Source organism: Rhopilema esculentum, chromosome 14 (genome assembly GCF_057945365.1).
Source record: "Rhopilema esculentum isolate cy_ngs chromosome 14, ASM5794536v1, whole genome shotgun sequence".
In the NCBI taxonomy this organism is placed as follows: domain Eukaryota; kingdom Metazoa; phylum Cnidaria; class Scyphozoa; order Rhizostomeae; family Rhizostomatidae; genus Rhopilema; species Rhopilema esculentum.
In genome coordinates this window covers 6,651,668-6,666,695 of record NC_142828.1, presented here as the reverse complement: position 1 = coordinate 6,666,695, position 15,028 = coordinate 6,651,668, and the positions used below count along the sequence as shown (strand labels likewise).

Below are 15,028 nucleotides of genomic sequence, written 5' to 3'. Positions count from 1 at the left end.
GGTTGGTCTAAACCAATCATATCACTGAACAGCTGAACTTAGCATCATGCATGCAACTACAACCTTTATGGACACACTGCCTTTATAGTATCTCACAAAGATTTGCCTCGATGAAAGATTACCGTAAATCATCGAATTAACCCCCTGGGAGCCTATTTATCTTTGATATTTTTGGAGGGGGGATTATTCAAAGGGGGGCTTATACGAGGGGGCTTATAAAATTATAGTGGACATTAAGAAGACGCTATTAAAAGACATCGCATATTTCATCAGGAATTTCTTTATGAACATTTAATTAATTATTACCAAAATTATTTTTGTAGTAATTAAATAAAACGCGAAAGGCAAACTCAGGTGGTAACAATCAACGAGCTTATTGGCAATTTTTATTCGGGGGGCTTTTTCGAGAGCAAGGGAATTCGAGGATTTACGGTATCTAATAAAATCAAGTTATAATCACTTGTCTTATGGAAACAAAAGGACCATATGCAGTCTCGATTTCAATGTCACCAACTCCTCGAAGATTTGCTCTTGAGATTCGTTTGTCCCATGAATCAGCAAGTCTCAACCTTGACAATGCTTCGTCCAGAGATTCTTTTTCCATTTGCAATTTTAAACATGTACCTGACTCCAAGCCAAGCTTCTTCTCCAATTCTGCGATTATCTTCTGCATTTCTCGCATCTCGGACATCTGTAAGAGGGCGCAAATATAGAATATATCACTTTATTTACTAATATTGACCAATAAAGATGTTTATCTAGGATCAGAGTCATATGTGTCGAGATTTAAAGATTTTTAGAAAGAGAGATAATATTAAAAGAAGAAATTTCCGTTGTGGCGATTATCAGCTTAGCTTTACCGTATTACCAAAGGATCCTATATTAATGGATATAGCAGATGTAACGAAGCATGCAAGAACGAGAACCAATAAATATGACAATTCAATTTCTCTTCTTCTTCGATTTCTCCCGACTTAACTTTGTAACCTCTTCTGTTTTGGCTCTCTATCTTCTCTTTCGCGCACTAGTCACAACAATCATAACTTTCGCTCCAGTCGTTTATTACTCACATTCTCACACTGAAATCAGGATAGGTCAAAGAAAGATTAATCCATTTTTTTAAAGGCGGCAGAGCTGATACAGTAACAGCAAGGAAAATGAGTAACTGTTGGTCACTGAGGGGGTATGTCATCCAAGAGTCAATGCATTCCAGGAGCATGCGCACTCAGTTAGTCCACTAATGCGCTAGCACTGCATGCACTAGTCGTATAGTTCGATCAACAAAATGGTTGTTTCGGCTTTCGGGCTTCTAAATAGTTCATTAGTTACTTAATTTAACGTTGAGCAAAATGATGATAACACGTGACTGGCACGGAGCTTCACAGCATTTTATTAGTCTATCATGTTTTTCCTTAATATATAGTTTGTTTATTTTTCCCTATGCGTGCACATGTTACAAAAAGTAACTGTGGCTGCCTTTGTGCAGTGAAATAGCTATTCTTTGTTTTGACATGTGATGGCAAAAAGGGAATCAGCTGTAAGACATCAAATAACATAAGCAGCTACCTCTCAAAATAGATACTATCTTTTGGTAAAGGCAGGGTTTTTGTATTCGAGCTTATTAGGTGAAAGGATTGCTTGGGCTGAAAATTTTTGTTCAAGAATAGCAATATTAAAGTAGTTTCAAGAATAATTGCATAAATAAAGCTAAAGTAAGCTTATAAATCCGAAGTTTTCTTCTTTTTTTTTCAATTCTAAATAGTTCACTTTCGAACCTTATAAATCGGTTTCTGATTCTATATTAACTCATGAATATGGTTTACACTTAGTTGCTTCTTCATAAGTAACCAATTATTAAAACAGCTAAACAAGACATGGATTAATATGGAATAATGCAGAATCGGGAAGTTTTTAAACGGATCAATACAAATCTTTCAAGGATACTCTTAATGAACTGTGTGATTTCTTATGGTTGGGGTCAACCGTGTTATTAGCACACGCAGCCCAAAACAATGGTACCACTTGTGAGGTCAAAGCATCAAGCTACTTTTTACCTGTCGCCGGCTGTCCTGGGAGGCGTCTTTCTTCAAGTTTGTAACAATTTGGTTATATTCTTTATAAAGCCTACGAATTTCTTCTGCTTTGTTTTTATCACCATCCTTGGCAATTTTCAAATCTTCGTACAACTTTTTATTCTCAGAAACCAATCTGAAGTAATCTATTTCTAGATCCCTCTTTGCAATTTCAAACTCATCGCCTATTTCAGATCGCGCTTCTTCACGAAATCTTGCAGCTAAGCTGTTGATTAGCTCTTCTTTCTCGTATGCAAACTCTTCTCTCTGTCTTCTAATTTCTTCATTTTTTCTTTCCTCCAATTCAGTTAACTTTTCATTCATATAATTCCTTGCACTGTCTTTGATTTGTTTTACTTCTTTATCCTTTTCAATCGACATTTCATAAACAAGGTCATTTTGAGCAGCAATGGATTCCTGGATTTCCGAATTCCGTGCTTCGCTAACCTTTGCAACATTCTCCCGTTGTAATTCAGAGATCTTCCGGCGTTCTTGATCAAGATTGCCCTTTAGATAAGAAAGTTCTTCTCGCCACTGTTCCTCCAGTGCTCTTGAATATTGCACATCACCTAGACTCTTGGATCGTGTAATCCTTTGAATGCATCGCTCGGACAAGTTTGACTCCGAGTTGGACCTCGATAATCTTCTTGTATGTGCCATTGTCCTGGCTTATACTTCAAAATCCTCCATAGCATATGTAATTTTCAAGCTCCATATAACCTCTTCAGCTTCGTCGCATGATACATCTCGGCCAACCCACCTATTCAGTTTGGTTGCCCTTAAACGGTTCCACAAGATAAACCTTCCGGCCTACTAAGATAGATTAATCAAAATGTGTGACTTGCTTTCTTTTTTAAAAACAAATTATAAAGATACAAAATTTCAGAAAAAGTTGTCAGCAAGAGCCTGGCTGCCACACTAGTGATGCTGCAGTTGTTTTGAAATTGGTCGCGGGTTTACTCAGCCTCATTCACAGGAACCTCCTTCCCAAAAAGATCTAAACAGTTGCTAGGCAAATGGAAGCCAACCCATCTTCGCAAAATGTCGAGAGCGCAAGCTGAAAGCGTTATTAAAAATATTATCAGGGAAATTGCCCAAGAATGTGCCAGCAGACATCAAGTTGTTTCGGAAACACTCGTTGCTTTTATGGTGTGTTTTTGTTTAATTTCGTCATTTAGATGTAGATATGGCCTAGTGTAGAATCGCTCCCTTCCTTGTGAGTTTTTCCATGTATCCGACAACTTATTTTGTTGAACTTTGTTCCTGTCAAATAATATTAATGAAATTTGAATTCAGTTTTAGAATTAAATTAAAAGTTATTATTTTAGCTAGGGTGTTGCTGCCAATGAAGGTTGAGTTAAGAGTTTTTTTAGGCTTGCAAATACCATACTGCCTTGGATACAAACGATTATACTTAAACACGAACAAACTCAAAATCAGATAAGAAAATCATTTTATTTCTATTGTGCTATTCAATGTCGTAGGTAAAAGCAACCGTTTTGGATCCAGATAACGGATTTAATGTTGACAGGACCCTTACAAAGGATGATGTACAGAGACTCATTAAGGTGATGAATTAATGATAATTTTTAATTACCTCTTCTTAAGTCTAAAATCTTAAGGCAAGATCTCAAGAAAAATATAACAAAATGTTTTATGGACAATTTTGAAACTGCACCAAATTTTACAATTATCAATACATACACACAACATCTTGTTCAGCAAGTACACATTTCTAATTATTTCAATAATGTTGTAAGAAATTTTTTTGTTGCACACTAGAATTTGGTTGCTACTGCACCAAAGCACACTGTTGATTTTTTCTGATATCACGAACTTGTAAAGTATTTTTCTGCATAAGAAATGCCAGAACAATAAAATTCAAATTTACCGATAACCACAGTTTTTTTTGTGAAATCATGCACAGAATTGGTAGCAAAGTTTTTCTATGAAATCTTGTATTCATTTTTTCTTTTGTAATCAAGATGAAAATCATTGCACTAGGAATGTGTTCCAGTATAGACCAAACTTTACAGTTTGTGACATATTTGTCAATGCTATCAAGATACTCATCAAAAAATATTGTACTATAGGCTTCTGCTATGTTTTTATGAAAAGGTAAGATTATTTTGACTCTATTCACAGATTTGTGTTGCACGCCTCCTTGATGAGGAAGATGTGGCACTTGACACAATTAAGATGCAGGTGTACTTTGATATGAATTACACTAATAGGAATGACTTCTTAGAAGAACATAGAAGGGTCCTTGAAATGAGACTGCAACCCATTGTGAGAGAAATAACTGACAGCAGAGCTAGGACAAGAGATGAGCTTGAAAGTGAGTCACTAAAATTAACTTTTTTTTGTGTTTTTTTACCACCTACCTTCCGAAGGTAGCTTTTAGGGAAGTTAATAGCTCTGCTTATGGGGCAGTTCCCTTGTCCTTCCAATTAATGAAAGTTTTGTCATGTCAGTTACATGAACCACAGACCCTGACCACTAAGCAATCCTCCCACCTATGAATGCCCTTTGTTTCATGCTTCCCTGCGAATTGGAGTCAGATCTTTTTCCATTTGTGTATAGAACATGAAGGTTCTAAGCAACTTATAACCAGCTTATATTTATAGATCTGGCACCTATGGCATCAATCTTCTTGAATCAAATTTTATATAACTGTAACCAAGCATGAGTCAACAACTGATCATAGAGGCAGGATAAATTTGTAAACATGCTTCAAAAAAGCAGGCTAACATTTTCATCTGTTTGGGCAAAGAAACTTTGCATGTAAATTTAAAATGTTGACGAAAGCTGGTTGGAAAAATGATGCTGATTGGCTAAACATCATTCACCATTCCTGCCATCATATAAGAATGCAACTAATTCAAAACTCCAAGTACATTTGCAATCAAATTATTTCTTTCTTTCATCAAGCCTGCATGTGGGATTATCAGAGAGATGGGGTTAATTTTTCAAAGTATAGGAAAATGCAAGATTCTTAGAGAGGTAGGAATAGCAGAGAGGGCAGGTGGACAAGAGAGAATACAGATCTGCTCAACAAAAATGTTGTTGGTGCTTATTGCATTTTACACACATCTTATCTTGACAAACAGGGACACCAAACATCTGTACCTCCTTCACAGTGCTCAATGCAACTTAACTGCATCGTGTTATTACAGCATATAGATATACTTTATTTAGAGCACCTTTTGAACAACTTAAACAATGAAACAGCTAAGGAAAATGGGTGGATACTGAAACACTGCAAACAAAATGAATATTGATTTAAGAAACCTTCAATTATGACTTGTTGTTAGAGGATTCTTTTTGGGTTTTTGGAGTATTTTAGTATACAAGATTAAGGCAACACATAAGAATTTACTTTTTAATCATATAATGTATACTTTTACTGTATCTATAACTTGCATATTTTTTTTTTCACAGGTTTGTATCGTAAAATTGTCTCATACATACTACTTAGATCTGGTCTTGGTTCTCCAACTGATATTGCTGCAGTTAGAGAAGCAACAGGTGACATTTTTGCTAAGATAATGCATAATTTGATAGAGATCTGTGTATGCTCATATGTCAATGAAAGATCATGGATTATGGATAAAGAAGTTTTGATAATCTTCCAGTCAAGTTGCAGCACTAAGTCAATTTTGGCAATACTTTTTCTTTGCACCACTTCTATTCCCTCTATTTTATTTAACAAAGGTCCATGTGCCTGTAGCAAACATATCTTGCCAAGTTAGATTAATTTATCCTGATTGCTCTTATACTTAGGTCTTCACTTGTATAATAAAGGAAGACTTTAGGAAAAAGCGGTCAATCTGATGGGTTTATAATTATTTTGAAACAATAGAAATAAATATAAAAATTCTGTTATAGCTGCTCTGCAAAGTGTATTCCCACAAACTGAGTTAGGGACATTCATGTCACTTGTGAAGAAAGACAAGGAAAGACAAATTGTTGAGCTGGCACTGATTACTTCTGGTATTCGCCTCTTTAACAAGGAATGTGGCAAAGGAGGAGAGGGAATTGATGATTGTAAGTATCTAAATATCATCTTGTGTAAGTTGATGGGGGTAAGAGGGAAAAATTTTCATCAAGATTTGGTAATAAATTTTTGGAAAATTAATGGATTTGTTAAGGAAAAAATTATTTTCTTAAAGATATCCTGTAGCCTAAGCCAAATTATTTGTAAAACTATTTTTTAGCCTAAATAATTGAAAATTTACAATCAGCAAATTAATTATGAAACCTGATTTAAAACTAAAACATCAATCAGAAATAAGAGATCAAATTTCATCAAAGGATCATTTGCTGTTAACAAACTTAATATGAATCAATTTGTTTTCAATTTTATTACTCACCTCTTTAACTTGTTGATATTTCATATCAGTGCCAACAATCCTCCGAGAAGCTGTTCCATCCACAATTGAAAATATTCAAACAGAGTATGATAATGTGTCATCAACTGTTTATGATTATACAGGTAAGCACCAATGACAGGGTGTGTCAATTTACATTTCATTTTCTTTGGAAAATGGGTATCTTTCCTCCTGTAATAAAGCAATAAACTGTCAATCATTGAAGGTTAGGACTGACATAATGTGAGCATCGCAATGCAAAGCTTCAAAGCTTTTTATTTTTTCAAGCTAACGATTTTAATGGAAACTAACATGTTTCAAATCGATTCTCAACAAAAAATATTGGAAAAATGCTATACTTATCTCAAATATAAACCGTCTCAATTAAACTCACATAGGGACTTATTAAAATGCATGCGTTTGCATGCTAGGGTGGGGCTTTAATTTGAGGACCAGTTTATACAAAGTGGAGGTCAGTTTGGGACTATTATAGGGGCGGATCCAGAGCAAACTTGAAGGAGGGGCAGTTGGTAGTGGGGGTGCTGAAAAATTTTCAAAAATTGATGATGAGAGAACGCTGAATACAACAATTTCAGATCCATTTTCGGAATAAACAACATAACTTTGAAGTAATCCTTGAAGCAAATTAACCTATTGGTCTCAGAAACTTTTTCACCTGATTCTCATTCTTCAAAAGGGGCGCACAATTTCCAAAAAGGGGCACCAAACTTGCTTCAACTTGTCGATGGAGGGGCAACTGCCCCTAGTTGCCCCTCCTTAAATCTGCCACTGGACTATTAACTATAAGTTTTAAAGAACTGACTCTTTTCTGCAATTTATGTGTACCAGACTTTAAAGAGAGAAACTGAGGGACCAAATTGTTTGTCCATTGTTTGGATGTGTCAGAGTTTATTGAAAGTTTTGTTATGTATGAAGATATTTGTCAATTTGTCTTTCATTACAACTTGCTAAAATAGATATAAACATTATTGCTTCAATTGCTTACAAAAGTATAATTATTTATGTTGGAACAAAATGTTTCTTTTTTAGCAATTTTAGAGCAATCGGATGCATTGAGAAATTTAAATCTGAACGCAGATTGGTTTACTATTCGCGATATGCAAATTAATGGCAGACAGCATGAAGCATTTCTCAGTTTGTTGCTGGTAAATACCTTCAAATTCTCTAACATGTTCAAAAAATAACCCAAGTGTCAAGGTGTTTTCTGAAATAATGGTGAACTGTCCACATAAAGAGAGCCAAATCTGTACTTGGTGTTAACAGTTTCTATTTTCACCCTTTGGCTTGACTTACTTGCCTGGAAAAGTTCTTTGGCTTGTACCAGTCACCAGCAGCCTAAATAGTACATTTATCAATTTTTTTATTCCTTTTACATAGGAAATAAAAAGTATATCCATGATTATGAGCTGGATTAACCCAAGGACAAAAATATTATAAACGCTACTACAAACATCAAACAACGCTTATGCCACTCTTTTTTGTAGAATGATATAAAAAATTGCAAATCGATGATTGATTCTTTGGAATCACAATATCTTTCACGCATGGATTCCCTAAAAGAAACTGTTGCATCAAAGACTGCTGTACCAACGTCACAAGTTTATGTAAGTTTCAAAGTCATTTAAATTGTGCCTATTGTTATCTTCTTCAAGATATGCTTCGTTCCTATAACAGTAATATGAAAGAAATCTATTTTTGAATAGTCTATAATCTTGAAAGCCTATTTGCATTTTAGCGGCCTACAGCTGTAGAAAACCAAGACAAGATTTTTTCAATTTTTGAACCTGCAGCACAACTTTCTCCTTTCTCCTGAATATTTATCGTTTTATTGCCACTCAACCATGGTTCGACTTTGAGCCAACCCTACATCATTAGATTTTTTTATAAGAACATATCGTTTAATAAAGGACTCGTGAGAGATTTTTTGACAGTCGAGTGCAATCTTCTAGACCAATCATCCAGACTTTTAGAAGCTTGAAAATATTCTGTTCGTAGATGCTTATACAATTGAAAAAGTAACAAATTTGAAACTTTTATATTTTATGTTTTTACAGCCCCAGTTTATTAACCTTGCTCACATTTGGACTGGATTTCAAGATGAAATGGTCCTTCTCAGCGTCCTCAGCAACATATTTGCGAGTCTTGAGCAGTTCAGCAAAGTCAGTACCCAGTCACTTGCCATTTTATGAAAATTTGATGATAAAGACATTGGCCGGCATATCACAATTTCAAGTCAATATACCATTTTGCAATCTGTTATCTTTTGAAGATAATGCCAACACTTAGATCCTCGATAAACCAGGCAAAATAGGGCCAATTTTTCAATTTATTACTTCACTTTGTTTGATTTCGAAAAAAACAATCTCAAGCTCCTCTAATGCGTTATTCAGAACTTTCTGAACCTCACAAAGTGTTTATCGAAGTTTTTCAATCGAACAGTTACTCGCTATATGCAAATTGTGGAATGGTATTTCAAATTCACTGAAATGACATGCAAGTATTAACAAGTTACTCACGCAAGTAAATGACACCATGACGAGTTTTAAATGATATCAATTTTCCAGCCGATGAGAGAAAATATTTGGATAAAATTCAATTTAATTTCGTAAAACAAAATGAAAATAAAGGTTATATTTATTCTCTGTTTTTAATGCCATTTTTAATATGATGAATATAAGCATAAATACATACTATTCTTTTTAAATACTGCATCTGAATAACAGTATCTGTTTCCTTCCAGACTCGTCATGATATTGTTGATGAGCGCTTCGACGTTTTGTTGACAAACGTTACGGTGAAGACGGACGATGAGCGTCTAAATGAAGTGAGAAAATTAATTATTTGTTAATAAACAAACGTTTGCAGCCAAACAAAGATTCAGAAAATGAAAAGATTTTACCCTGTACAATATCCTTCCAATATTTTCAGTTTCATGAAAGTTCGGATTGAAAAATACTTATTTCAATTAGGCCATTAAGTATATAAATGGTGTGGTCCTGTTCCATTATTTCATCTTTCACTTTATAGAAAATTTGAATAGAATGTACTAAAGACTCTTCCAAAATCTAAGGGACACAGTACGCATTAAATTTTGCAGCTACTTTAACCAGAAGCTTCCCATATAATTCCCAACAAAATTACAATGCATTTGTTAAAGAATTGTGAAAATAATCAAAATATTCGCAAAACATATCTGAAGTAGTATTATAATTTGGTAAATCATCTACCAAGACATCTCCCTTGGATTTTTCATCAGCACTTTGTAACATTTTCTATTGTAGACCAGCTCCGAAGAGCAGCGAATAATTCCAGCTAGAATAACTAACAAAGCAATTGATGTTTTGTACCCTGAAACGACAAAGAACTTCCAAAAACTACCAATACAGTACAGGGTAAGGAAGATTAATTGAAAAGAGTTTTCTTCGAAGATCCTCTGGGCTTTGGGACAACTTGTATCTTTAGTGGCAGTGTGTTCAGTGGAGTTGTTGTTTAGTGTTTCTTCCTTGATTATATTATATCATTTCATTGTTGTGGTAATGGTTGATACTTGATGACATCATGTCCTTTTTAGCTGGGGCAGCCAAGCAATATTTACATTCACTTTATGTTTAACATATAATTATTATATATCAGATATGTATCATGTACACCTAGACGACACCGCACGCATGATCTTCCGAACATGTCATCAAATTTAATTTCGCACGTCAAAAAAACTATAAAAAGCATCAAGAAGAAAAGGGGAACCAAGGCTGCATTAAACTGTCGCAATAAGGCTTAGAGTCTGTTTATATCGCTGTACACTTTCTTTCAAATCATTAACTGTTAAAAAGATTATTACCGTAAATCTTCGAATAAGCTCCCCCCTCGAATAAGCCCCATTCTCGAATAAGCCCACACCTAAAAATAATTTTTGCAAATAAACCCCCTCTCTCGAATAAGCCCCCATGGGGGAGCATAATTGCAGAATAATATTTTATTTCAAGAAAACCAAGGTAAATAGCTATATAGTATTACTTCCTTTAACTGGAGACCAAAAATAAACTTTTGTAATGGTAAAAAATTGTTATATTTGTTAGATCTTCACAATTTATTTCATTGAGAAAATTATGTCGTTTTTATGTCGACCTTTGAGGAAAATACTAAACCTTGAAATAAGCCCCCACCCCTCGAATAAGCCCCACCCAAAAATTCATTTTTGCAAATAAGCCCCCGGAGGCTTATTCGAGGATTTACAATATATTTGTAAGACCGAATCAAAATTTTTAAAACAAAATTCAAATTCATCAAAGGTATTGACCTTTAAAAAATTTGTTTTTTATAATCCTTAACTCGTAGTTATAATTATATTTTCTTTTTCTAAGGGATTTTGCGGCTGGACTATCGTTGAGGAAGATCGTCTTTTGGTACCAGCTAACCCTGATATCGGCGTGCTTTCTTTCAACGATTGCTACTACGCATTCTCCGCAGCGGATGCTGCCTACGACTTTGCTAGTAATCCAGAGGAATTCATTGATAAAGTTGCAGAACGAGCCAAAAAGTCGCCTGAACTTATACAGCTGCTGGAACTGCATAAACAGTTTGCTGCAATCACTCCCTATGCTAAGGTAAGTACTTTCCACTTGATAGTTTTTCTTCGAAATTTCATTAACTTGGTGTGTTTTTTTCTCAGAAACATGATAGAAGTAAAAATAATTAAGCTGATTGCCATAGAGTATTGCCCCAATAAGTTATTGCATTGAATAGATGTAAAAAATTAAACCCTTAGTTGTGTTAACATCGTTGAGCTATGATTCACAAAGCTAAAACTTATAAGTTTAAAAGACCTACGAAGTTGGGGTATTTTGAGAGCTCGATTGTTGTTTAGAAGATCCTGGGTTGAAATATAGGTCCGTGGTAATTGATTAGGGCTCTTGATTGTTTATCTAGTAGAAGGTTTTGACGGTAGCATTTGGGAAGCCTATGGTAGAGGGTTAAGTTAAATGTTGTCATATCTTTTTATGTTGGTGGCTCATGACGTTGACATGTGTCTTACCGTACTTGCATTTTCTAAGATTTACAGATCATATCTAGGGCTTACAATTTAGTGTGTTAAATATGCTTACAACATCCTTGCTATTATCATTCAATCGTAAATCAACTGTTTTGTTGCAGTGATGGAACATTTGACTTAATTGCCTTGGTAATATAAACAGAACTTTTGAAAAATAATTACGAAATAGGTTGCTATTCAACTTTATCTTAGTAAAAAGCAGTTTAAGTTGCATAGATGAATTTTCATTAGGGAAAAGGGCCTGGAGGCATGATTGAAGTTCCTGTTAAGAAAGCTGATTGTGGAACTCAGACGGATACTCATTTTATGGAATCAAATATTGTCAAGACATATGAATGGAATGAGTGGGAATTGCGTCGAAAAGCTATCAAATTGGTAATATATATCTCAGATACAGTTTACGAATACAACCTGCAATATTTCCCGGAATGAATGGTATTATAAGCGTACGAGTAAACGTTAATATCAAAGAGCTTTGTTAATCAAGAAATTAGCTGTTCAAAAAAATTGGCTATTCAAGAGATTGGCTACCCAAGAAATTTGCTATAATATTTTTTTCTTAAAATGATAGCTAGTAAGGTTTTGGTCTGAATTTGCCTATCCGCATTAGATTTGTCTTTTTCTCTTATTGATTCTGAAACTGCATTGCTATTTTCCATATCGTTTTGATATTTTTCTAATTTATAACATACAAGCTGCATTACCATTATTCTTGTGCGTGTTAAATCTGTCCCTATATGTGAAACATGATTGTAAATGTTTATTTATTTCATCAAAGGCTAATCTACGAACGAAGATAACACATTCCATGCAGACAGAGTTGAGCAACTACAAAAGAGACAACGATACACAAGTATACCTACCGAAGTAAGTTAATTTTCTTGTTAGCCATCCTAACTTCGTCGTCCTAATTCCATCGTATCCGAAAACCTTGAACAAAGATACAGAAGGACTGAGCAAATATGCTTAAACCAAATAAACATGTGCTGCACAATTTCAGAAAAACATGAGAAAATTGGAAGATAGCATTTAATACTACATGTACAGCTATGCTACATATATGTTAAGTTTAACGCTTTAAGGAGTAAAGAACAGAACGGTTCGAAGTTCACGCTCATCATGCAACTTATTTGGAAATCCACTGTCCATTTGCAATATCGTTCTAACACACTAACAAAACGGCTGGCTTATGATCGCAATTTCTGAAACTCGAAGTACAGCTCTGCCTATACGGTATAGAGCACTTTATGACAGACTGTAAACAGCAAATTTTGTATGTTATGTATATAATGCATAGACCTAAGAAGCATTTTAAAAGTGGGGGCGTGGCATTTATTTTCGAAATGCCAGGAAAACTTTACTCTCGTGCAACTGATACTTTTCGATTCTCACAAATCATACTCCCACGAAACTGATTTACAAACGCCCAACATTCATAGCATGCCTTGTAATACTGGTAATACTTTTATGAGAATTAAAAACTATTCAATGGCCAGTTACGTAAATCTCTATTGTTCTCCAGGAACGCGGAAACACAGACAAAGAGAGATGGTTCAACGAATGTTCCAAAGCCCTCTGTTTTTATTGCTGGTCTCCGTGGCTGCAATTCGACGAGAACAACGATGACAAAAGTAGATTTGACGTTGGATGTTGACCAAACCTAGACTATCGAAGTTACGATATATCTGTAGTTGACAAGTGGTTTATCGTTTGATAAATTGTAAAATAAACCTGTGCATTACTTGTATATTATACACTTTTTAAGGAAATTTCGTGACTATCCAAACCGCATGTAATCTTTGGTATCTTTTCAGTTGCTCGAAGTCCTATCGTTCTTGTAATTTTAAAGAAGATGATTTTCTTGTTTTCTTTGAGCAAAATTTGAACTGTTTTTTTCGTGACTGGGTAGCTCAGTTTGTAGAGAAACAATGTACAGTGTCACGAGTTGAGTCCTGCTCGTTCGTGCCATTAGAAGCTAAAAGTGTAACGATGATAAAATGCGTGGAATTCATAAAACAAAATATTTCATATCGGATTTTCTCTGAAGACCTTAAGCAGACCAAAAGCAGCAGAAAAACAATAGCATTTTAGATTTTTTCTTCGTTTGTTGGCCTCCTGTGGTCAAACTGAGTGCACAAATGATTTCTGCAGGGTATAGGCTTTCGTGTTGAGGTGAAGGATTTACTTTACTTTTTCACTAAGTTACTCGATAACTCCTTGTTAAATACACTTCTTTACAGATTTTGCAATTGTTTCCAAATTCCTATTTATTAATCAACCTCTGATCTCCTACCCTTTAACTGACATCCCTTTTCGCTCGTAGGCAAATGCTGACCAAATTACGTCTGAAAAAGCGGCTTTTTCAAAGTTTCCAGTTGTTTAAGGATTATTAATTATTAAGATACTCGGGAAAAAAGATGAATACAATCAGGTGCACTAAAAATAAAGAAAAGCGGTGCTTCCCATGTTGCAGTTCAAACAAATTGCGTTGATTATCTCAAATGTATCTAGAAATGAATTTCGGTTCAAGTTCAGATAATTTTGAGACGTCTGCAAAAGTAAAACTTAAGGCTTTACCGCTTTGTGAAAGTGATTCATGCAGCAAAGAAAGAGTGATAGATTTTCCTAACAGCAAGAAAAAGATATTCAAATATCTTGTTGTGATTATTTATTCTGTTTGCGTTGCTGCGGCAAGGTATTGGTTGAATCGGTCATTGAGTGAAGCCTTCCGTGTACGAAAATTCAGAACAAACTACCAATCTAGGTGGAGCATGCAATGCAAGTGATGGAAATAGTGATTTATGAATTGTTCAAATATTAAAAAAGCATAATTAATTATAGTATCAAACAATATCAAGCAATAAAACCAATTACCATTTCGTTCGTTGCTCGAATAAAATTAAGGACCCTGTCGCTTCAAATCTTTTGGAACGGATAGAAAAATAATGGAAATATTTCCCTTGCTGTCGTAAGCTAAAGTTTATTCAAACTCTATATTGCTGTTTTTGTTGATAAAACCATCGTCGTTCCAAAGTACTTTTCTGTTAAACTTGTTCTCTGAAATTTTACTGGTCTTTGAACAATAAAAGTGACTCATGAAACAGAAATGAAACCTGATGTCGTATTGCTATCATTGTTCCCAGAGCAAACAAACTACTGGCTTTCCCAAATAGAATTCCAGACAGAAATTAGTTTGCCTATATGACCAATTTTTTACATTCTTTATGTCTTTTATTTTAAACAATTTTATATCCTACGCATTACATATGAAAAATTCTTGCAGGTACCTGTTTCAAAACAGTCTGTGCTTGCAGGCACAAATATTTTTTAGGGGGGTCTGAATCTTTTGTCATTTATTAATTGATACATTCCTTTCTATACCCTTTCATGCAAGACATGATACAGATTTCTTATTGTTGGTGTTGAAAGATTAATTTCTCCGGATCTCGGAGTGAAAGAGGCCCTTCCATATAAGATTGCAAGCTTGGAAGATTTGATGCTTTACCAACGTT

At 34.6% G+C, this 15,028-nt stretch overlaps 2 protein-coding genes across 4 annotated transcripts in view; one reads left to right on the top strand and one right to left on the bottom strand.

Annotated features, from left to right (window-relative positions):
- Positions 1-6,584, bottom strand: part of LOC135695965 (uncharacterized) — a 61,832-nt gene extending 55,248 nt beyond the window's left edge. For 2 of the 3 annotated variants that reach the window (XM_065215200.2, XM_065215199.2), the window contains exons 1-2: positions 2,055-2,904; positions 461-691 (exon numbers count right to left, since the gene is read on the bottom strand). In XM_065215200.2, coding sequence (XP_065071272.2) covers positions 461-691; positions 2,055-2,732 — 909 coding nt within the window. In that variant the 5' untranslated portion in view covers positions 2,733-2,904. Of the gene's footprint in view, positions 1-460; positions 692-2,054; positions 2,905-6,445 lie in introns of those variants that run through there. The other variant, XM_065215201.2, reaches the window with a different exon arrangement.
- On the top strand, positions 3,090-14,303 carry LOC135695970 (cilia- and flagella-associated protein 206). Its single transcript, XM_065215210.2, has 15 exons — positions 3,090-3,221; positions 3,557-3,640; positions 4,218-4,410; positions 5,514-5,600; positions 5,961-6,119; positions 6,475-6,567; positions 7,493-7,608; positions 7,948-8,067; positions 8,518-8,622; positions 9,204-9,287; positions 9,745-9,855; positions 10,828-11,070; positions 11,748-11,891; positions 12,295-12,383; positions 13,039-14,303. The coding sequence occupies exons 1-15, from the start codon at positions 3,114-3,116 to the stop codon at positions 13,178-13,180; spliced, it is 1,878 nt and encodes a 625-aa protein (XP_065071282.2). The 5' UTR covers positions 3,090-3,113; the 3' UTR covers positions 13,181-14,303.
- Positions 14,304-15,028: the final 725 nt, after the last annotated feature.